Below are 23,631 nucleotides of genomic sequence, written 5' to 3' on the forward strand. Positions count from 1 at the left end.
GAGATGCAGCACTGCCGTTGACACAACAACTTGATTTCTTGTCAAAATATCTTTTAACATCTGGCTCAAAAGATATTTTTGATGACTATAAGCATGCCCAACTCTTCTGTTCATTAAGGCTGAAAATTCAATAAGTGTTTGGTACGCTGGGACTAAGCTACCTCACAGTGAGCAGCTGTCAAATGATTTACTGCATGCTTCTGCTCAACCCACCACGGTGAATTGATGGAATTGCGCCAGCTTCAGGACAGAGTGAGGGGAATCTTAGCAAGCTCTACCCAGATGCTCCTTTTATCCAGTGCTCCTTGCACTACCACCTGTAAATTTAGAACAATCTATTCTGAATCAAATGGAGAAAAAGAAACTTCATGGATCCATGTGTCTTTTTTTCCCAGAGTAGTGAAGAACCTACGATTGGTGCTAAAAACACATGAATGATTTTGCTTATAGGCTAGGTGCCTTTTGGATCTGTAGGTTTTGTCAACCATTAACTGACTGCTTACGTCACCTACATCATCAGCTCTGTGCATGAAAAATGCTCATTGGAAGAATCCTCCTCTAAAGATATTTCTAATTTAGTGGTACTTCATAGACAGTGTCGGTGTGTTTTAGGACCACTGTGTGAATGAAGTTGTATAGTGGTCAGAATGGCCATCCTTCCACCCTGCATGCTGTGCCCATATCTTTGTCACTAGAATTTGAAAAAGCTGCCATCTGGGCTTTTGATAATCTCTCAGAGCCATCATGATAATGGGGTTCTGTAGCACTTATGAAGAATACAAACATAGCAGTGTCGGAGAAAATAATTCCACACAAGTGAAATGTTTTCATTTGCCTTTAAAAGTTCTGAGTATATAGTACCCTTTGTTTCAAGAATGGGTGAAGGATTCAGCCCGGTTCCATCTTGTCCCCGGACTTCTATTAAGCCAGCCTTATCTATACCATGTATTTAGCAACAGTGAAATGCTGAGAGACAAACACGAGTTCATGTTTGAAGCAATGGTGTAGAACTCTCCCATCTCCCCTGCCCCTTTTCTTTCCTAACTTTTCAGCCTGGTTCTGCCTCTAACTGGCTGTGAAATGTTGGCTCTGTTACTCTCACCTCAGTCTCATCTGACTACTTTTAGTGTTTGGGCATTTTTCTCTATTATCTGGATTTGGGTCTACCTCCTGGACCTTATCTTCATTCACCCATCCTGCACTGAGCAACCCCCATAGCCTTAGGTAGGTAGCAATTCCCCACCCCGGACTCGCCAAGTCTAACAAGAACCCAATGCCCCCTCCCCACAATCACAGCTGCAAGCCATTGGTAGGGTTTCAACGAAGCTACTTACAAAACCCTGGCACATTACTGCTTTCATTTTCTTCAAAGTAGAAAACAAAATCCAAGGCTTCAGCTCCAAAAGTGGCATTTTTAAAAATAATTCACACTATTTCAAAGTTTAGAGCTTTTATTGAATTTCCAAGTATGTAAGGCACATTAGTGCTAAACAGGCTGCAAGAGGGTAGGGGGTTTCAAATATAAAAACATAAATGAGTAACTTTCACCTCTTTTCCCAAGCGTTTTTTTCCCCCTCCTTCCTTTTTTTGCCATCAGTTGTTCTCTCTGTTTGAGGATGCAGGAGCCAGCATTCCCCAGGAAGGGAAATTGGCAAAATAGGAAGGCAGTGGAGGACCAAATACCGGGGGAGGAGCAAAAGCCATAGGCACAGCGAGAAATGGATTGAAACTTGGAGGTCGAGGAGGGATGAAGCAATGAGCAGGAGCGCAAGAAGGTAAACCTGGAGGGCTGGACGACAAGGGCACAGGCCTTGGCCAGTTCTCCACGGGGTGCCGCGGGCCTCCCAGTGGGAAAGAAACCTGAGCCAACCTTTCCTTGCAGGTCACTCTCGTACTTCCTGGAGGCACCTCCATCATTATCCCTGATCTAAGGGTGGGGATGGGTGGCGGGCCTCTTACTTGAGAGCCCCTGGATGGAAAGAATCCTTGACCCCTTGGCAAAGCCACATATAACCTTGCATTACTGCCACCTCTCTCAGTGCCCCCATGGCTGACCCTCGTGCCCCCCACCATCAGTGCGGGAGGGCCACCAGAGAATTCCCGGGACACATGAATAGAATCCTGTCCCCTCTGCCTCTGGCCTGCCAGCCCCTCAGAGCTATTTACTTCTGCTGTTGCTAGGGTCTCTTCCGCAACAGCAGGTGGTGGCTCATAGGGGGGTTTGAGAGCTCTCGAACCATCGACAGGAATGCAGGATCCTGTTCTCTCTGAGGGACACTCCAGTTGCTCTCTTGCCAGATCGGTCAGTACATTGAAGGGAGGTCTCAGGGGGATGCGAGGGAGTTCCCAGGACTCCGCATCGTCCTTCTGCATGGAGCTCGGACACTGGAGGGGCACGCCGGGGCGCAGCTCCGGGGTCCCGCGTTCATCGGCAGCTACTGCTGTGGGTGAAGGGGCGTGCCCTCCAAGGCTTGCCAAAACAGAAATAAATAGGTTAATAAAAATGAAAATGCTGGGCTTCCCTGGTGGCGCAGTGGTTGAGAGTCCACCTGCCGATGCAGGGGATGCGGGTTCGTGCCCCAGTCCGGGAAGATCCCACATGCCGCGGAGCGGCTGGGCCCGTGAGCCATGGCCACTGAGCCTGTGCGTCCGGAGCCTGTGCTCCGCAACGGGAGAGGCCACAACAGGGAGCGGCCCGTGTACCACACACACAAAAAAATGCGGTGACCAGAAAATATCTGAAATATGTGATTGATCGAATTCTCTGGAATACACGGTGGGAAAAGGGAGAGCCCGATCTCCTCCCAGGTGTAGTCAGCAAACACTTCTACGATTCATTTACCCTTCACCAGGCAGCCTCTTTGGCATTAGGCTTTGTGGTTTCCCTTTATGGCTGACCTGTGGCTCCACCCGGTTCCCCATATTCCCACCTCCTCAAGGCAACAAGGCAGCCTAGAAGACTCAGATAGCTTCCTTAAAAGCTGCAGTGCGCAGGCACGCTAGATAAACAGAGGAAACACCAGCTCTTTCAGTCCCAGTAGGATCTATGATCCACTGAACCCGTCATTTAGATTCTGGGAGGAGTGCCCTGGAAAGTCTTATGAGGGAAAACCTTTTTTTTTTTTTTCCTCCACAGAAGCCGAAGAAAGGTTATTATGCTAACAAACACTTCAGTTTATTTCTCTTTCATGAAGCATCATTCAACATTTATACCAACTTTTGCTAAAATTTTTCCATTCAACCCATACCACACCCTAGAGTAAGAATTTCCTCATATTTAAATCCCACAATTTAGACTAAGGATTTGCAACTTCAAAACTACATTTAAAACTCCAGTATTCTTAGTACCTGAATTTATGTCCTTCACGCCTTTGTCTCTGATCCCCTTCCGCATCCTTCGCAACCCCCTCCTCCCTGTTGTCCGTGTCGCACTCACACAGGAAAACAATTCAAATTGCCTTTTGCCTTCAACTTAAACAGTTGTACACAGTTTTGTACTTACACATTTTCAGTACAAGCCATGGAGAAATTTGATCAGCAAAGCCTTCTTGAGGTGATGGAGAAAACCAGCTGAACGCCCACACCAAGACAACTCAGTCTGGAGAAAAGACTGGTGCTTCTGCTTTAGAGCAGCTTGGCAGGTCGAATGAAGCCAGGGACCAACTGCTTCTTTCTAGATTTGGAGTCCTCTTTATGAGGTTACCAGTTGCTAGGGAAGGGAGGGAGAAAAGGAGCCGGGAGGAGGGGGGGGATAAATCTGTGACACTCCTCTGAAGCTAAATGTATGATTCCTTTTTGCACAGTAGTAGATGAACTTAAAGGCATTCGCTACATTAACCCTGTTGCAGTCCAGTTAGAAAGACAAATCATCAAGACAATTTTAGAAGAATCATGGTGGCATGGTCTTTTGTTAAGAGTTATTTCTGAAGTTTTATTTAGAAAAGGTAGTTGTCAAACCTCCTCTTCCAGGGTGGAATTACAAACATTGAGCAGAGTACCATGCCTAATCTTGTAATTTAAACTTCCAGTTTAGGGGATGTATACTATTAACTTGGTGGAGAACAGACTTTGGGGGGTTAAATTGCTTTGCAATCTGAGTCTCACTTGTGAAGATGAAACAAGAATAGCACTATAAAAAATATCCCTCCAAGAATCATATTGGCTTTTACTTTTTAGCCCCTCAATTTGCAATTCTTCCCTTCATCCTACCTTCTAGTTTATTGGCTCAGTAGGTTGTATGTGTGTGTGTGCATGTGTATGTGTGTGTGTGTGTGTGTGTGTATACCCATATTTCCCAGAATAGAGCTCTGGAAACTTCCCTGCAAGTGAGAGGGGAAATAAAAGGCATAGTAGATAACATCAATTTACAAATATTAGCTCAGATTTTGCCTTGTAACTTTTTGCATAAGGCACTTTCTGTTCTTCCAGTTTAAATTTCTTCCCCCTCCCTACCTTAAGCAAGTATACTTCCTCAGCTTTTATTTTCTGCCAACGATCTACAGATTAATGGCTCTGAAATTATGACAGCCATCCCCTGATCTAAGATTACTAATCTTGCTCTAGGATAAAGCCAAAAACTTGGCCCACTTCCTTAAATTCATCTAAGATTTGTGCTGTTCAGACTAGACTTCAAATACCTTAAAATAACTTTCTTTATTCCCAATATCAGAATATGCTGTATATGCTATTACATTTCAACATTTCAACAGATATATATATATATATATATATATATATATATATATATATTTCAATTTATATGTGGAATGTGTGTGTGCGAGCATGTGTGTGTGCAGTGGGTAGGTACAAGATACTAACGCAAAGAAATGGTCACTGCTGTGAAGCAACAGACTCATAATAGAAATGACCTTTTGGGTCTCTAAGTCCACATCTTCCTGCCAGGGTGCCTTGTCCCTGTCTATACACTGTCGAGTTTTCTTTATCTCATTGAAAGATGAAAACGGCATGTTTCCAAAACTTCTCCCAGAGGAATCTGTTCCCTTGCCTAGCATGGCTCACTGTTAAGAAATATCTTGATTCTCCAGCTTCAGTTTCTATTTTTCTTTAGTTTATTATTTACTTGTCCTTATGTAAAAGAAAAGTTATTATTAGCAATATAATTGTGGTAGAGCCTTAAAGCCCTTTTAACACTTGCCATATCAGAGGGGATAATGAAACTTGGGTTAATGCCTGCTAATAGTTGGTAAGTCGTATTTATATAGTTTATATTTGAGAGCTTGCATTTTTTTCTGAATAATGGCAAGGATTCCCCAGGAAACCGTTTTATGACTATCAAACTATTGCAATAATTGGCTGTTTTTAGCTAGAAATGCTTATTTAGTAAAGTATCACCTTAATTGGATTACGTGAGAGTGAAATGTAATATAGACAGCAAATAGCTGGGCATAGTGACAAAGCCAATGACACCTTAGAATTTTCCAAAACCATAATAGGTATTATAAATTTATGGATTCTAGCTCAGATTTTGCCTTGCAACTTGTTTGCTTTTGTGCAATGAATGTTTGTTGAATACCTACTGCATGCATTCACTATTTGGTTTAGTGTGGATTATACCACAAAAGTTAAATATGCAACTGGTAGTGACTTCAAGAAATATTCAAACTTTCTGGGGGGAGAGAAAAACATCTATAAAAGAAGAATGCAGTAAGAAAGAATAGACACAGACTATTAGCTTTCATTTTCCACAATGGAAATTCAGAAGAAGAAGCTATAATTTTAGGCAAAAGTAGTTGTGAAATATTTCATGTGGGGTTGGGGCTTGAGTTGTGTTTTGAAGGGTGGGTGCAATATTCCATGTCAAGAACAGGTATGGAGGGGACTTCCCTGGTGGTCTAGTGGTTGAGAATCTGCCTTCCAATGCAGGGGATGTGGTTCAATCCCTGGTTGGGGAACTAAGATCCCAGATGTTGTGGGGCAACTAAGCCCACGTGCCACAACTACAGAGCCCATGCGCTCTGGAGCTCACGCTCCACAACTAGAGAGAAGCCCGTGTGCCGAAACCAAAGATCCCGCGTGCTGCAATTAAGACCCAATGAAGCCAAAAATAAATTTAAAAAAAGAAGAAGAAAAAGAACAGGTATGGAGGTAGGAATGAAGGGGAAATTTTGGAATTTTTAATCCAAACGGGGCTCATATTTGGCAGAAATAGAAGTTTAAAGAGCCAATTGGACCCTCTAGAGATAGTAAAATCAGCCAGATAACTAGTAAAGTTGTACCCAGCAGGGAATATTTGAAGGCACTCAGATTTTATAGTTAAAAATAAAACTAGAATCATCTCAAAACCTACTTTTTGACACAAAGCTATTAGCTGCTTCAATTATCCACTGAGCTCTGAAAATGAAGTAATAAAGTGTATACTTTTTGTTGTTGTTTCTTTGAATAACTGTTTTGGGGAGGAAAAAATGGGTAATGGAAGTTGAGGATTTGCCAAAAAGTAGCTTAGCTGTGAAAGTAGTTAAGCTATAAATGCCTTTCATTACCTATGGCCTCTAATTTCATGACACAGCTCCAGATATCACTCTCATATCTCTCAAAAGGTTTTGAGGACTTTATTGAAATGCTAAGTAAGAACCATATAAAGAGATATATTTACATTTGCCCAGCAATTACTAGGTCATTAAAAATGTGGTTGTACTGCCAAAATGATGTTGTTGGTTGTTTTTCAAAGAAATTTTGCAGATGCTTAAGTACAGGCAAAGTATCATTTAAAATGCATCCTTTCTTTTTTGCTAGAAAAAGAATCCAGGAGGTAGAGACATAAGGATGATTTTCTCTCTTTCCATCAGGCTAATAAGAAGATGATGAAGAGATTGTCATGCTGATCCCTGGGGAGACAGTTGTCAAAAGATCTCATCCATTAACTCTCTTTCAAAATGTAATGTAGCTATGCCTGTGGAAAGCTCTCAGTTTAGGATGTCTAAAAGTACCTCTAGAAGATAGACCAGATATTTTTAAGGGTGTGTTGCTATTTAATTCAGTGTATTAAGAAGCATGAGATTAATGAAGGCATGGTACTACCCCAGAATGGGCCAGACAGAAATATTCAGTTGCACAACTATAGGCAGTACTCCTGTCCTCTCTGCCACCAGCTGTCCTGCAAACTCTATGTGGTAAATGACAAGGGTGAACAGGTGAGAGTGTGGTTATTTCACTACCCGTACTGGCAAAAGCAACTAACGACACATGCCTCACTGTTGGACCTATGTGTATGAAGATCAATAGACCATTATTGCTTTTCTCAAGTTCTTTGCTCCAGACTTTAAAAAAAAAATTTTAAACAGGTAATTTATGGCAATGACTCCAAAACAGATTATCTTCTTATAGAAATCAGAAGCTATCAGAAATTCCTTCAACAGATCACTCTAATTTTTCTTGATCTCCTGAGAGTCAGAACTAGAAATTAAGTAACAGCTGGGCAAGGCAGATGAGAAAAATGAAGAAGGAAAAGGAAACTGAGATTTTTTTTTTACTACTTACTCTATGCCAGATATTTAATACATTTCGTCTCATTTAATATTCACAGCCAACATTTAAGGCCGTTACTATTATTATATCTATTTTATGGATGAAGATAAAGAAAGGGAGAAGTTTAAGTAGTTTTTTCCAAGGTCCCACAACTAGTAAACAGCAGACAATATTGAGACACAGACAATCTGACACCAGAGCCCGTATTTCTTTCATTCAACCACGTGGCCTCCTGACTGTAGTTCTAGGTGAATCACATAGGTGGCTCAGATCAAAACATCTGACCCAGATGTGATCCAGATGTGTACCAGATCCGAGTTTAGTTTATTTAATGCATGTACTCACTGACACTCATCCTAATATAGTTCTGCAATGAAGAAATCATACAAACTGCAATGCATCTCAGAAAGCCTGCCCATGCAGGAATGTAGCAAGTGACTGAAGATTAGGCATTTGGTGGCAGTCCAGCAAGAGGATGAGGACTAAAAGTCCTCTCATGGATTGAATAGGGTTGGTGACAGAGAAAAGAACTTAGTCATAGGACAGCACTGAGTGATCATTACTAATGAATTAATTTTAATATGTGCTCAGTATGACCAGTATTAAAATTAAATTGATTTTGAGTTTTTGAACTGCAGGTATAGGGTTGCTCAGACTATTTCTATGTCACTAAGGTGGGACTGAGCTTATAATCATGATTAGCTCATCCATCTTCCAGTATTGGAGCAAGTGGGAGAATATAGAGTTAATTGTGTGTGTGTCTTGGGTGAAGTGGGGGTGGGGATAGTTGAGTTGTCCAAGTGAGCTATTAATGATAACTCTGGAGAATACCTTTCTGAATTAGGAAAACATATTAATTAAAAAATAAAATTAATGTATTTTATGTTCACATTGATATATATTATAAATTAAGATATAAACATGGACTAATAAGTAAAATGAGGAAAGTTAATGAAAAAAGTTGTTTTACAGTAACCCATTAGACCATAAGTTTATAACAATTAGACACACACACACACACACACACGCAAGGGAATTGAAGGCATACTTAATTTCTTGAGCACTAAGTTTAAAAAACAAAAACTATTTTAGATTAGTTTCTTCTTGCTTATAACTAAGACTGTAAATTCATGCTGAAAACATTTTATCAAGCTTTATTAAAAATGAATCATATGTGCCAATTTTTGAAGGGCTTTGGTTCTGGAATCAGAGGAACACAGACCTGGGTTCAAATCTCAGCTTTACTACTTACTGGCTTTGTGACCTTGGGCAGGTTGCTTAACTTCTCTGAACCTCATTCTCCTCATCTGTGAAGTAGGATTATAGAGAGAATTATATTAAAGCGTGAGTGAAAAGTGACTGTTACAAACTAGGTGATTAAAATATAATCCCTTTCCTTGTGCATATTTGACTCAGCTTTCTTATATGTAAAATGGGGATGATGATGCCTCTTACCTATTTCAGGGCTGTTGAGGAAATTAAATAGGATAATTATATGAAATCACTTTGCAATCTGTAAATCACTGTACATATGTTAGGTTAATAAAACCATGGTTTATATTTCAGGGGCAAGAAGATTTGGGGACACATTTTAAATATCACTGTGTAGGTAGCCACCTATTTCACCTACCCATAAGGCTGTTCTTCATTTCCTGAATCATTAAGGTGGGGAGGATTAACCACAGTATTAAAAAAAAAAACCCACGGTGTAAAATGCTTTAAATGTTTCAATTGGTGCTACATAAATCTCACCCATTGTTGTTTTTAATGTGGTAGCTGTGTTAGAATAAAGAGTCTGCATTTTTGTATTTGACTATATACTTAATTAGATTTCAGAATCTTGTGTTGCACAGCAGGAATCACTGAAAACCCCTGTGATGATTAGAATGAAAACCTTTAAAAAAAAGAAAAGAAGAAGGTTGCTTGGTTTCCTGATAGTGCAGATTTGATTTATTGATTCTTTGAATGATTTGCAACTTTAGAGAAAAAATAGGAACCACAGATATAAATAAGTTCATAGGTCACCTGAAATATGCAATAGCCCATATCTCCACTTGCTCTGGTTTGGCCATATGCAGAATGGCCCAGTGCCTCTGGAAGGGTTCATCACTTTGTTTCAGATAGGACTATAGAGCTGTTGAAACTTTAATGCCTGAGTGAGATTCCTCCATTATCTTCTAGTAATCTTAGAAGAGACACTTTCCCATTGCCTGGCCCTCCAGAGTCTGATCTTTTCTTCTGATGAACTCTTCCCCTGAATAAACGCACTTATCAATTCATTTCTCTAAAAGCTGAAAGTGGAGGATCTGGGGATCTTATTGAAATAGCAGGTTCGCAGGCTCCACCTCTAAGATTCTGATTTAGCTGATCTGTAGTGAAGTACAGTTATCTGCAGTTTAAATCCTTAATGATTCTGATGTGGGGTTCTTTGGATCACAGTAGAGAAATATCGACTAGATGGTCTTTTAGCCTTGAAGCCTAGCTTTTTGAGGAAGAATCCAGCCTTCAAGTGGATACTCTTTTTCTATAGGTCTAACCAACTGACTACAGGAGCACTAGAACATAAAACCCTTTTGACCATACCCCATGCATGCCTTCAGTTCCTTTTTGTTTCATAAACCTCCAAATACCATGATTAGTTTTGAACAGATGTGTTGAGTTTAGTTCATCTAGAGCAGCAATTCTGAGTGTGGTCTCGGGAAAACTCAGGTCCCCAAGATCCTTTCCAAAAGTCCACAAGGTCAAAATATTTTCATCATTGTATGAAGGCATTATTTGCTTTTTTCACTCTCATCCTCTCACTAGTGTACAGTGGAGTTTTCCAGAGGCTGCTTGATATGTGATGTCATTGCTTTGAGATTAATGAAACCTGTGGTTCTATATCCTGTGTTTTAAAACTTTTTCAGTTTTAATTTCTAATATGGTAATTATTGATAGATGTAACCCACCAAAACAAAAACTCTTTGGAGTCCTGAATAATTTTTAAGAGTGTGAAGTGGTCCTAGACCAAAATGTTTTAGGACTTCTGTCCTATGTAACCAAACATAGTTTTAAAATGTGCATCAGTTAATGTAAACTGATGAAGTTGTTACCAAATCTCAAGGAAATCTCAAACCTGATTAAAATATTCAGATTCCTATTTTTTTTGCCTCCTCTTATAAATTCTTAAGGTAGAAATGTTAGGTAGTTAGTCAGACATTAGCAGCAAGGAGGTGACAGTGGTGAGAAAGACAAGAAAGAGCAGTCAAGTTATACCCAACCATCTGGGGACTCTCCCCTGACCCCACCCAGAACAGGTGAAACTATGGTCGTGTGGTGGGCAGCATCTCCTGATAAAGAGGGGCACAGTAACACGAGGGAACCTCCCCAGGATGCACATGCCCAGAACAGAAAGGCGTATAACCTATAGTAAACACAAACTCATTATATAATCATTATAATAAAATCTACATAGAGAAGGATGTGCTCTCACTGCCTCTTGTGAGAGCACTGGAATCACAACTAACTGCTGAACAATCATTGACAGGAAGACACTGGAACTCACCAAAAAAGATACCCTATATCCAAAGACAAAGGAGAAGCAACAAATAGATGGTAAGAGGGGCGCAATCACAATAAAATCAAATCCCATAACTGCTGGGTGGGTGACTCACAAACTGGAGAACACTTATACCACAGAAGTCCACCCACTGGAGTGAAGGTTCTGAGCCCCATGTCAGGCTTCCCAACCTGGGAGTCCAGCAATGGGAGGAGGAATTCCTAGAGAATCAGACTTTGAAGGCTAGCGGGATTTGATTGCTGGACTCTGACAGGACTAGGGAAAACAGATACTCCACTCTAGGAAGGCAAACACAAAGTAGTGTGTGCACTATGACCCAGGGGAAGGAGCAGTGACCCCACAGGAGACTGAACCAGAACTACAGCCTAGTGTTGGAGGGTCTCCTGCAGAGGATGGGGGGGCTGTGACTCACCATGGGGATGAGGACACTGACAGCAGAAGTTCTGGGACGTGCTCCTTGGAATGGGCACTCCCAGGGTCCACAATTCAGCCCACCAAAGAGCTGGTAGGCTCCAGTGCTGGGTGGCCTCAGGACAAAAAACTAACAAGGAAGGAACCTAGCCCCACCCATCAGCAGACAAGCAGATTAAAGTTTTACTGAGCTCTGCCCACCACAGCAACAGCCAGCTCTACCCATCACCAGTCCCTCCCATCAGGAAACTTGCACAAGTCTCTTAGATAGCCTCATCCACCAGATGGCAGACAGCAGGAGCAAGAAGAATAACAATTCTTCAGCCCGTAGAACAGAAACCACATTCACAGAAAGATAGACAAAATGAAAAGGCAGAGGACTATATACCAGATGAAGGAACAAGATAAAACCCTAGAAAAACAACTAAATGAAGTGGACATAGGCAATCTTCCAGGAAAAGAATTCAGAATAATGATAGTGAAGATGACCCAGGACCTCAGAAAAAGTATGGAGGCAAAGAATAGAAGATGCAAGAAATGTTTAACAAAGACCTAGAAGAATTAAAGAACAAACACCTAGAAGAATTAAAGAACAAACAAACAGAGATGAACAATACAGTTACTGACATGAAAAATACACTAGAAGGAATCAATAGCAGAATAACTGAGGCAGAAGAAAGGATAAGTGACCTGGAAGACAGAATGGTGGAATTCACAGCTGTGGAACAGAATAAAGAAAAAAGAATGAAAAGAAATGAAGACAGCCTAAGAGACCTCTGGGACAACATTAAACACAATAACATTCTCATTATAGGGGTTCCAGAAGGAGAAGGGAGAGAGAAAAGACCTGTGAAAATATTTGAACAGATTATAGTCGAAAACTTCCCTAACGTGGGAAAGGAAATAGCCACCCAAGTCCAGGAAGTGCAGAGAGTCCCATATAGGATAAACCCAAGGAGAAACATGCCAAGACACATAGTAATCAAACTGGCAAAAAATTTTAAAGAAGAAAAATTATTGAAAGCAGCAAGGGAAAAATAACAAATAACATACAAGGGCACTCCCATAAGGTTTACTGATGATTTCTTAGCAGAAACTCTACAAACCAGAAGGGAGTGGCATGACATATTTAAAGTGATGATAGGGAAGAACCTACAACAAAGATTACTCTACTTGGCAAGGATCTCATTCAGATTCGATGGAGAAATCAAAAGCTTTACAGACAAGCAAAAGCTAAGAGAATTCCAGACCACAAAACCAGCTCTACAACAAATGCTAAAGGAACTTCACTAAGTGGGAAACACAAGAGAAGAAAAGGACCTATAAAAACAAACCCATAACAATTAAGAAAATGGTAATAGGAACTTACATATTGATAATTACCTTAAAAGTGAATAGATTAAATGCTTCAACAAAAAGACACAGGCTTGCTGAATGGATACAAAAACAAGACCCATATATATGCTGTCTACAAGAGACCCACTTCAGACCTAGGGACACATACAGACTGAAAGTGAGGGGATGGTAAAAGATATTCCATGCAAATAGAAATCAAAAGAAAGCTGGAGTAGCAATAATCATATCAGATAAAATAAACTTTAAAATAAAGAATGTTACAAAAGACAAGGAAGGATGCTACATAATGATCAAGGGATCAATCCAAGAAGAAGATATAACAATTATAAATATATATGCACCCAACATGGGAGCACCTCAATACATAAGGCACTGCTAACAGCTATAAAAGAGGAAATCAAGGGTAAAGCAATAATAGTGGGAGACTTTAACACCTCACTTACACCAATCGACAGATGATCCAAACAGAAAATTAATAAGGAAACACAAGCGTTAAATGACACAATAGACCAGATAGATTTAATTGATATTTATAGGGCATTCCCTCCAAAAACAGCTGATTACACTTTGTTCTCAACTGTGCATGGAACATTCTCCAGGGTAGATCACATTTTCGGTCACAAATCAAGCCTCAGTAAATTTAAGAAAACTGAAATCATATCAAGCGTCTTTACTGACCACAACGTTATGAGATTAGAAATCAATTACAGGGAAAAAAACGTAAAAAACACAAACACATGGAGGCTAAACAATATGCTACTAAATAACCAAGAGATCACTGAAGAAATCAAAGAGGAAATCAAAAAATACCTAGGCACAACTTACAATGAAAACACGATGATCCAAAACCCAGGGGATGCAACAAAAGCAGTTCTAAGAGGGAAGTTTATAGCAATACAAGCCTACCTCAAGAAACAAGAAGAATCTCAGAGAAACAGTCTAACCTTACACGTAAAGGAACTAGAGAAAGAAGAACAACCAAAACCCAAAGTTAGCAGAAGGAAAGAAATCATAAAGATCAGAGCAGAAATAAATGAAATAGAAACAAAGAAAACAATAACAAAGATCAATAAAACTAAAAGCTGGTTCTTTGAGAAGATATACGAAATTGATAAACTATTAGTCAGACTCATCAAGAAACAGAGGGAGAGGACTCAAATTAATAAAATTAGAAATGAAAAAGGAGAAGTTACAACAGACACTCAGAAATACAAAGCATCCTAAGAGACTACTACAAGCACCTCTATGCCAATAAAATGGACAACCTGGAAGAAATGGACAAATTCTTAGAAAAGTATAACCTTCCAAGATAGAACCAGGAAGAATTAGAAAATATGAACAGGCCAATCACAAGTAATGAAACTGTGATTAAAAATCTTCCAACAAACAAAAGTCTAGGACCAGATGGCTTCACAGGCGAATTCTATCAAACATTTAGAGAAGAGCTACCACCCATCTTTCTCAAACTCTTCCAAAAAATTGCAGAGGAAGGAACACTCCCAGACTCATTCTATGAGGCCACCATCACCCTGATACCAAAACCAAAGATACTACCAAAAAAAAAAATTACAGACCAAAAAATATCACTGATGAATATAGATACAAAAATCCTCAACAAAATACTAGCAAACAGAATCCAACAACACTTTAAAAGGATCATACACCATAATCAAGTGAGATTTATCCCAGGGATGCCAGGATTCTTCAATATATGCAAATCAATCAATGTGATATGCCATATTAATAAACTGAAGCAGAAAAACCATATGATTATATCAATAGATGCAGAAAAGGATTTTGACAAAATTCAACACCCATTTATGATAAAAATTCTCCAGAAAGTCGGCACAGAGGGAACTTACCTCAACATAATAAAGGCCATATATGACAAACCCACAGCAAACATCATTCCCAATGGTGAAAAAATGAAAGCATTTCCTCTAAGACCAGGAACAAGACAAGGATGTCCACTCTCACCAATATTATTCAACATAGTTTTGGAAGTCCTAGCCATTGCCATCAGAGAAGAAAAAGAAATAAAAGGAATACAAATTGGAAAAGAAGAAGTAAACCTGTCACTGTTTGCATATGACAGGATACTATATATAGAGAATCCTAAAGATGTCACCAGAAAACTACTAGAGCTTATCAATGAACTTGGTAAACTTGCAGGATACAAAATTAATGCACAGAAATCTCTTGCATTCCTATACACTAATGATGAAAAATCTGAAAGAGAAAGTAAGGAAACACTCCCATTTACCATTGCAACAAAAAGAATAAAATACCTAGGAATAAACCTACCTAGAGAGACAAAAGACCTGTATGCAGAAAACTATAAGACACAGCTGAAAGAAATTAAAGATTATACAAACAGATGGAGAGATATACCATGTTCTTGGACTGGAAGAATCATTACTGTGAAAATGACTATACTACCAAAGCGATCTACAGATTCAATGCAATCCCTATCAAATTACCAATGGCATTTTTTACAGAACTACAACAAAAAACATTAAAATTTGTATGGAGACACAAAAGACCCCAAATAGCCAAAGCAGTCTTGAGGGAATAAAACGGAGCTGGAGGAATCAGACTCCCTGACTTCAGACTATATTACAAAGCTACAGTATTCAAGATGATATGGTACTGGCACAAAAACAGAAATATAGATCAATGGAACAGGATAGAAAGCCCAGAGGTAAACCCACGCACCTATGGTCAAGTAATACATGTTGTATTACATAGTGTAATACAGCACTATTTACAATAGCCAGGTCATGGAAGCAACCTAAATAAATGCCCATCGATAGAAGAATGGATAAAGAAGTTGTGGCACATATATACAATGTAATATTACTCAGCCATAAAAAGGAATGAAATTGAGCCATTTGTTGAGACGTGGATGGATCTAGAGACTATCATACAGAGTGAAGTAAGTCAGAAAGAGAAAAACAAATATCGTATATTAACGCATATATGTGGAATCTAGAAAAATGGTACAGATGAACTGGTTTGCAGGGCAGAAATAGAGACACAGATGTAGAGAACAAATGTATGGACACCAAGGGGGTAAAGTGACGGGGGTGGTGGTAGTGTGGTGAATTGGGAGATTGGGATTGACACATATACACTTACATGCATAAAATGGATAACTAATAAGAACCTGCTGTATAAATAAATAAATAAAATATAAAAAAATAAAATCTACATGTGGTTTTTCCCCCCAGCCCCCCCCACCGGTGGACATTTCTTAGCGAGTCAAGGGTGATAGCATGTGCAGCAGTAAACTTGTTCCAAAACTCAGGAGTGTCAATCAAATAATGATCCCCTGTCACTCCAAAAAGAGTGTTGGTGAATGTGGAGAAATTGGAACCCTTAGAAATTGTTGCTGGGAATGTAAAATGGTGTGGCCACTGTGAAAAACAGTTTGACAGTTCCTAAATAAGCTTAAAATAAAATTACCAAATGACCCAGCATTTTCAACTCTTATGTGTATACCCAAATACTGTATGTAGGTGTTCAAATAAAAACTTGTACACACACACACACAAAGTGCCCTTAGGCCTGTATAAGGATGCGGCTTTCAATTCACAGAAACAGCCTGCTCTCTCTCTCTCTCTCTCTCTTTCTCTCTCTCTGAGAGTGTATCTTTGTTTCAATAAATTTTTGCTTTGTGCTTACACTTAAAGGGGATGGTTTGCAATTCTTTGCTTACTATCGAGGGACTGAGGTTGCTGGTCTAGGTCTTCTGCTGACCTCCTCGGTTGAAGCTATTTTGTTACGAGGCACGTCAACCCAGTGACAGAAAAGAGTAGTACAAAACAAGTAAACAATTATTGACTTACTGAATGTCTCCTGCATTATCACTACTACATAAGATATTGTAAATGAGGTAAAAATATGTTCTGACTTGAGCAGCTTACATTCTTTTAGGGAAAATAGAAATAAATTATATCTAATGAATGTCTAACTGAAGAATGTTTCCATTATTTTTTAGAACTTAATCAAAAGCAAAGACAGGTGAGAGGTAAGCAATCTAATCACAGAGGGTTTCTCAGAAGAGGTAGAACCACAGCTGTACTTTGAAGGATGAAGGAGATTTGAATAGGAAAAGAAACATGCTGTCACGTGAAATCCATTCCTAAAAGCTACGACAGTTAGAATTTCAAGGGATTTTTATTGTCATCCCTTATCTTCCTATATTGCTTGATTTCATTTTACAAATAACATGATTTTACTAAGCAATAACATTTTAAAACAACAAAAAAATATCTCAGAGATCTAAAGCAATATCCAGACTATTAGAGGCTAAAACAAGCTGAAACCCCTGCCTCAGGGGCTTGGAAATTAAGAAGGAATTGTTTTTCCAGTGGAATTAACTCAGATTAACAGTCATAGACCTTTTATTCACCTTTGGCGATTGGCTAAAGCCATATAGAAAATTGTTACCAAAGCCTGGCTTCAAAATCTTATTTTCCCTGTTTCTACTCTGTATAGCCACCTCATTTTTATATGACTCTGGGTATTTTTTTGTTTGGTTGTTTTCTTTTCTTTCTTCTCTCTCTCTTTTTTTTCTTTTTTTTGGGGGGGCTCTGTTTTATGTACTTTTAACTGGTCAGGTTATTTTGGACTGAAGCCTCTGTATTGAGACTCAAACGCTCTCTAGGGAGCTTCAGCTGACATTACATATGGAATGTCCAGTTGCTGTATGGCTTGTGCTCAGAGCTATGCAGGACCACTGGGAGCTTTCAACTGCTGCGAAAGTAGCCAATGTCTTTTCTCTATTCAGTGCTAACAATGGCTTGCAATTCACTTTATTTATTTATTTTTTAACATCTTTATTGGAGTATAATTGCTTTACAATGGTGTGTTAGTTTCTGCTTTATAACATAGTGAGTCAGCTATACATTTATATATATCCCCATATGTCTTCCCTCTTGTGTCTCCATCCCTCCCACCCTCCCTATCCCACCCCTCTAGGTGGTCACAAAGCACGAAGCTGATCTCCCTGTGCTATGCGGCTGCTTCCCACTAGCTATCTATTTTACATTTGGTAGTATATATAAGTCCATATCACTCTCTCACTTTGTCCCAGGTTACCCTTCCCCCTCTCCATGTCCTCAAGTCCATTATCTACATCTGCAGCTTTATTCCTGTCCTGCTGCTAGGTTCTTCATAACCATATTTTTTTTAGATTCCATATATGTGTGTTGGCACACGGTATTTGTTTTTCTCTTTCTGACTTACTTCACTCTGTATGACAGACTCTAGGTCCATCCACCTCACTACAAATAACTCAATTTCGTTTCTTTTTATGGCTGAGTAATATTCCACTGTATATATATATGCCACATCTTCTTCATCCATTCATCTGTCAATGGACACTTAGGTTGCTTCTATATCCTGGCTATTGTAAATAGAGCTGCAATGAACATTGTGATACGTGACCCTTTTTGAATTATGGTTTTCTCAGGATATATGCCCAGGAGTGGGATTGCTGGGTCGTATGGTAGTTCTATTTTTACTTTTTAAAGGAACTTCCATACTGTTCTCCATAGTGACTGTATCAATTTACCTTCCCACCAACAGTGCAAGAGGATTCCCTTTTCTCCACACAGTCTCCTGCATTTATTGTTTGTAGATGTTTTGATGATAGCCATTCTGAAAGGTGTGAGGTGATATCTGATTGTAGTTTTGATTTGCATTTCTCTAATGATTAATGATGTTGAGCATTCGTTCATGTGTTTGTTGTCAACCTGTATATCTTCTTTGGAGAAATGTCTGTGTAGGCCTTCTGCCCATTTTTGGATTGGGTTGTTTGTTTTTTGGATATTGAGCTGCATGAGGTACTTGTAAATTTTGGAGATTAATCCTTTGTCAGTTGTTTCACTTACAAATATTTTCTCCCATTCTGAGGGTTGTCTTTTGGTCTTGTTTATGGTTTCCTTTGCTGTGCAAAAGCTTTTAAGTGTCATTAGGTCCCATTTGTTTATTTTTGTTTTTATTTCCATTTCTCTAGGAGGTGGGTCAAAAAGGATCTTGCTGTGATTTTTGTCATAGAGTGTTCTGCCTAGGTTTTCCTCTAAGAGTTTAATAGTGTCTGGGCTATATTCATGTCTTTAATCCATTTTGTGTTTATTTTTGTGTATGGTGTTAGGGAGTGTTCTAATTTCATACTTTTACAGGGAGCTGTCCAGTTTTCCCAGCACCACTTATTGAAGAGGCTGCCTTTTCTCCATTGTATATTCTTGCCTCCTTTATCAAAAATAGAGTGACCATATGTGCATGGGTTTAACTCTGGGCTTTCTATCCTGTTCCATTGATCTATATTTTGGTTTTTGTGCCAGTACCATACTGTCTTGATAACTGCAGCTTTGTAGTATAGTGTGAAGTCCAGGAGCCTGATTGCTTCAGCTCTGTTTTTCTTTCTCAATATTGATTTGCCTACTCAGGGTCTCTTGTATTTACATACAAATTGTGAAATTTTTTGTTCTAGTTCTGTGAAAAATGCCATTGGTACTTTGATAGGGATTGCATTCAATCTGTAGGTTGCTTTGGGTAGTAGAGTCATTTTCACAATGTTGATTCTTCCAATCCAAGAACATGGTATATCTCTCCATCTGTTTGTATCATCTTTAATTTCTTTCATCAGTGTCTTTTTTTTTTTTTTTTGCGGTACGTGGGCCTCTCACCGCTGCGGCCCCTCCTGTTGCGAAGCACAGGCCCCGGACGTGCAGGCCCAGCGGCCAGCCCACGGGCGCAGCCGCTCCGCGGCATGTGGGATCCCCTCGGACCAGGGCACGAACCCGCGTGCCCCGCGTCGGCAGGCGGACTGCCAACCACTGCGCCACCAGGGAAGCCCCATCAGTGTCTTATAGGTTTCTCCATACAGGGCTTTTGTCTCCTTAGGTAGGTTTATTCCTAGGTATCTTATTCTTTTTGTTGCAGTGGTAAATGTGAGTGTTTTCTTAATTTCTCTTTCAGCTTTTTCATCATTAGTGTATAGGAATGCAAGAGATTTCTGTGAATTAATGTTGTATCCTGCTACTTTACCAAATTCATTGATTAGCTCTAGTACTTTTCTGGTAGCATCTTTAGGATTTTCTTTTTTTTTTTTTTTGTGGTACGCGGGCCTCTCACCACTGTGGCCTCTCCCATTGTGGAGCACAGGCTCCGGACGTGCAGGCTCAGCAACCATGGCTCATGGGCCCAGCTGCTCCGTGGCATGTGGGATCCTCCCAGACCGGGGCACGAACCCATGTCCCCTGCATCGGCAGGCAGACTCTCAACCACTGCACCACCAGGGAAGCCCTTAGGATTTTCTATGTATAGGATCATGTCATTTGCAAACAGTGACAGCTTTAGTTCTTCTTTTCATATTTGGATTCCTTTTATTTCTTTTTCTTCTCTGATTGCTGTGGCTAAAACTTCCAAAACTGTGTTGAATAATAGTGGTGAGAGTGGGCAACCTTGTCTTGTTCCTGATCGTAGTGGAAATGGTTTCAGTTTTTCACCATTGAGGATGATGCTGTCTGTGGGTTTGTCATTTATGGTCTTTATTATGTTGTGGTAAGTTCCCTCTATGCCTGCTTTCTGGAGGGTTTTTTTTATCATAAATGGGTGTTAAATTTTGTTTTAAGCTTTATCTGCATCTATTGAGATGGTGATATGCTTTTTATCCTTCAATTTGTTAATATAGCTTATCACATTGATTGATTTACATATATTGAAAAATCCTTGCATTCCTGGGATAAACCTCACTTGATCATGGTGCATGATTCTTTTAATGTGCTGTTAGATTCTGTTTGCTAGTATTGTGTTGAGGATTTTTGTGTCTATAGTCATCAGTGATATTGGCCTGTAGTTTTCTTTTTTGGTGACATACTTGTCTGGTTTTAGTATCACGGAGATGGTGGGCTTGTACAATGAGTTTGGGAGTGTTCCTCCCTTGCTATACTTTGGAAGAGTTTGAGAAGGATAGGTGTTAGCTCTTCTCTAAATGTTTGATAGAATTCGCCTGTGAAGCCATCTGGTCCTGTGCTTTCGTTTGTTGGAAGATTTTTAATCACAGTTTCAATTTCAGTGCTTGTGATTGGTTTGTTTATATTTTCTATTTCTTCCTGGTTCAGTCTCAGAAGGCTGTACTTTTCTAAGAATTTGTCCATTTCTTCCAGGTTGTCCATTTTATTGGCATGTAGTTGCTTATAGTAATCTCTCATGACCCTTTGTATTTCTGCAGTGTCAGTTGTTACTTCTCCTTTTTCATTTCTAATTCTATTGATTTGAGTCTTTTCCCTTTCTTTCTTGATGAGTCTGGCTAACGGTTTATCAATTTTGTTTATCTTCTCAAAGAACCCGGTTTTAGGGGCTTCCCTGGTGGCACAGTGGTTGAGGGTTTGCCTGCCGATGCGGGGGACGTGGGTTCGTGCCCCGTTCGGGGTGGGTCCAGCATGCCACGGAGCAGCTGGGCCCGTGAGCCATGGCCGCTGGGCCTGCACGTCCAGAGCCTGTGCTCCACATTGGGAGAGGCCGCAGCTGTGAGAGGCCCACGTACCGCAAAAAAAAAAGAAAAGAAAAGAACCAGCTTTTAGTTTTATTGATCTTTACTATCGTTTCCTTCATTTCTTTTTCATTTATTTCTGATCTGATTTTTATGATTTCTTTCCTTCTGTTAAGTTTGGGGTTTTTTTTGTTCTTCTTTCTCTAATTGCTTTAGGTGTAATTTTTGGTCGTTTATATGAGATTTTTCTTGTTTCCTGAGGTAGCATTGTATCACTATATACTTCGCTCTTAGAACTGCTTTTGCTGCATCCCATAGGTTTTGGGTCATTGTGTTTTCATTGTCATCTGTGTCTAGGTATTTTTTGAGTTCCTCTTTGATTTCTTCAGTGATCTCTTGGTTGTTTAGTAGCGTATTGTTTAGCCTCCATGTGTTTTAATTTTTTAGTTTTTTTTCCTGTAATTGAAATTTAGTCTCGTAGAGTTGTGGTCAGAAAAGATGATTGATATGATTTCAGTTTTCTTAAATTTACCAAGGCTTGATTTGTGACCCACAATATGTTCTATCCTGGAGAATGTTCCAAGAGCACTTGAGAAGAAAGTGTATTCTGTTGTTTTTGGACGGAATGTCCTATAAATTTCAATTAAGTCCATGTTTTTAATGTATCATTTAAAGCTTGAGTTTCCTTATTTATTTTCATTTGGGATGATCTGTCCATTGGTGAAAGTGTTAAAATCCCCTACTATGATTGTGTTCCTGTCAATTTCCCCTTTTATGGCTGTTCACATTTGCCTTATATATTGAGGGGCTCCTATGCTGGGTGCACAAATATTTACAATTGTTATATCTTCTTCTTGGATTGATCCCTTGGTTATTATGTAGTGTCCTTCTTTGTCTCTTGTAACAGTCTTTGTTTTAAAGTCTATTTTGAGTGATATGAGAATTGCTACTCCAGCTTTCTTTTGATTTCCATTTGCATGGAATATCTTTTTCCATCCCCTCACTTTCAGTCTGTATGTGTCCCTAGGTCTGAAGTGGGTCTCTTGTAGACAGCATATATATAGGTCTTGTTTTTTTATCCATTCAGCCAGTCTATGTCTTTTGGTTGGAGCATTTAATCCATTTATATTTAAGGTAAGTATCGATAAGTACATTCCTATTACTATTTTCTTAATTGTTTTGGGTTTGTTATTTTAGGTCTTTTCCTTCTTTTGTGTTTCCTGCCTAGAGAAGTTCCTTTAGCATTTGTTGTAAAGCTGGTTTAGTGGTGCTGAATTCTCTTTGCTTTTGCTTGTCTGTAGAGGTTTTAATTTCTCTGTCGAATCTGAATGAGATCCTTTCTGGGTAGAGTAATCTTGGTTGTAGATTTTTTCCTTTCATCACTTTAAATATTTCCTTCCACACCCTTCTGGCTTACAGAGTTTCTGCTGAAAGATCAACTGTTAACTTTATGGGTATTCCCTTGTATGTTATTTGTTGCTTTTACGTTGCTGCTTTTAAGAATTTTTTCTTTGTATTTAATTTTTTGTAGTTTGACTAATATGTGTCTTGGCATGTTTCTCTTTGTATTTCTCCTGCATAGGACTCTCTGTGCTTCCTGGACTTGATTGACTATTTCCTTTCCCCTTATTAGGGAAGTTTTCAGCTATAATCTCTTCAAATATTTTCTCAGTCCCTTTCTTTTTCTCTTCTTTTTCTGGGATCCCTATATTTCGAATGTTGGTGCATTTAATGTTGTCCCAGAGGTCTCTGAGACTGTCTTCAATTCTTTTCATTCTTTTTTCTTTATTCTGCTCTGCAGTAGTTATTTCCACTATTTTATCTTCCAGGGCACCTATCCATTCTTCTGGCTCAGTTATTCTGCTATTGATTCCTTCTAGAGAATTTTTAATTTCATTTATTGTGTTGTTCATCATTTTCTGTTTGCTCTTTAGTTCTTCTAGGTTATTGTTAAACATTTCTTGTATTTTCTCCATCCTGTTTCCAAGATTTTGGATCATCTTTACTATAATTACTCTGAATTATTTTTCAGGTAGACTGCCTGTTTCCTCTTCATTTGTTAGGTCTAGTGGGTTTTTACCTTGCTCCTTCATCTGCTGTGTATTTCTGTCTTCTCATTTTGCTTAACTTACTGTGTTTGGGGTCTCCTTTTCGCAGGCTGCAGGTTTGTAGTTTCCGTTGTTTTTGGTGTCTGTCCCCAGTGGCTAAGGTTGGTTCAGTGGGTTGTGTAGGCTTCCTGGTGGAGGGGACTAGTACTTGTTCTGGTGGATGAGGCTGGATCTTGTCTTTCTGTTGGGCAGGACCATGTCTGGTGGTG

At 39.4% G+C, this 23,631-nt stretch overlaps 1 protein-coding gene across 1 annotated transcript; it reads right to left on the reverse strand.

Annotated features, from left to right (window-relative positions):
• Nucleotides 1–1,593: 1,593 nt before the first annotated feature.
• On the reverse strand, nucleotides 1,594–3,522 carry PRR32 (proline rich 32; the record flags this gene model as incomplete). The annotated part of the gene is made up of 2 exons (XM_081222517.1): nucleotides 1,594–2,470; nucleotides 3,503–3,522. 2 exons carry the CDS (start codon nucleotides 3,520–3,522, stop codon nucleotides 1,594–1,596), a joined length of 897 nt encoding a protein of 298 aa, XP_081078643.1.
• Nucleotides 3,523–23,631: the final 20,109 nt, after the last annotated feature.

Source organism: Mesoplodon bidens (genome assembly GCF_964165515.1).
Source record: "Mesoplodon bidens genome assembly, chromosome: X".
NCBI lineage: Eukaryota > Metazoa > Chordata > Mammalia > Artiodactyla > Ziphiidae > Mesoplodon > Mesoplodon bidens.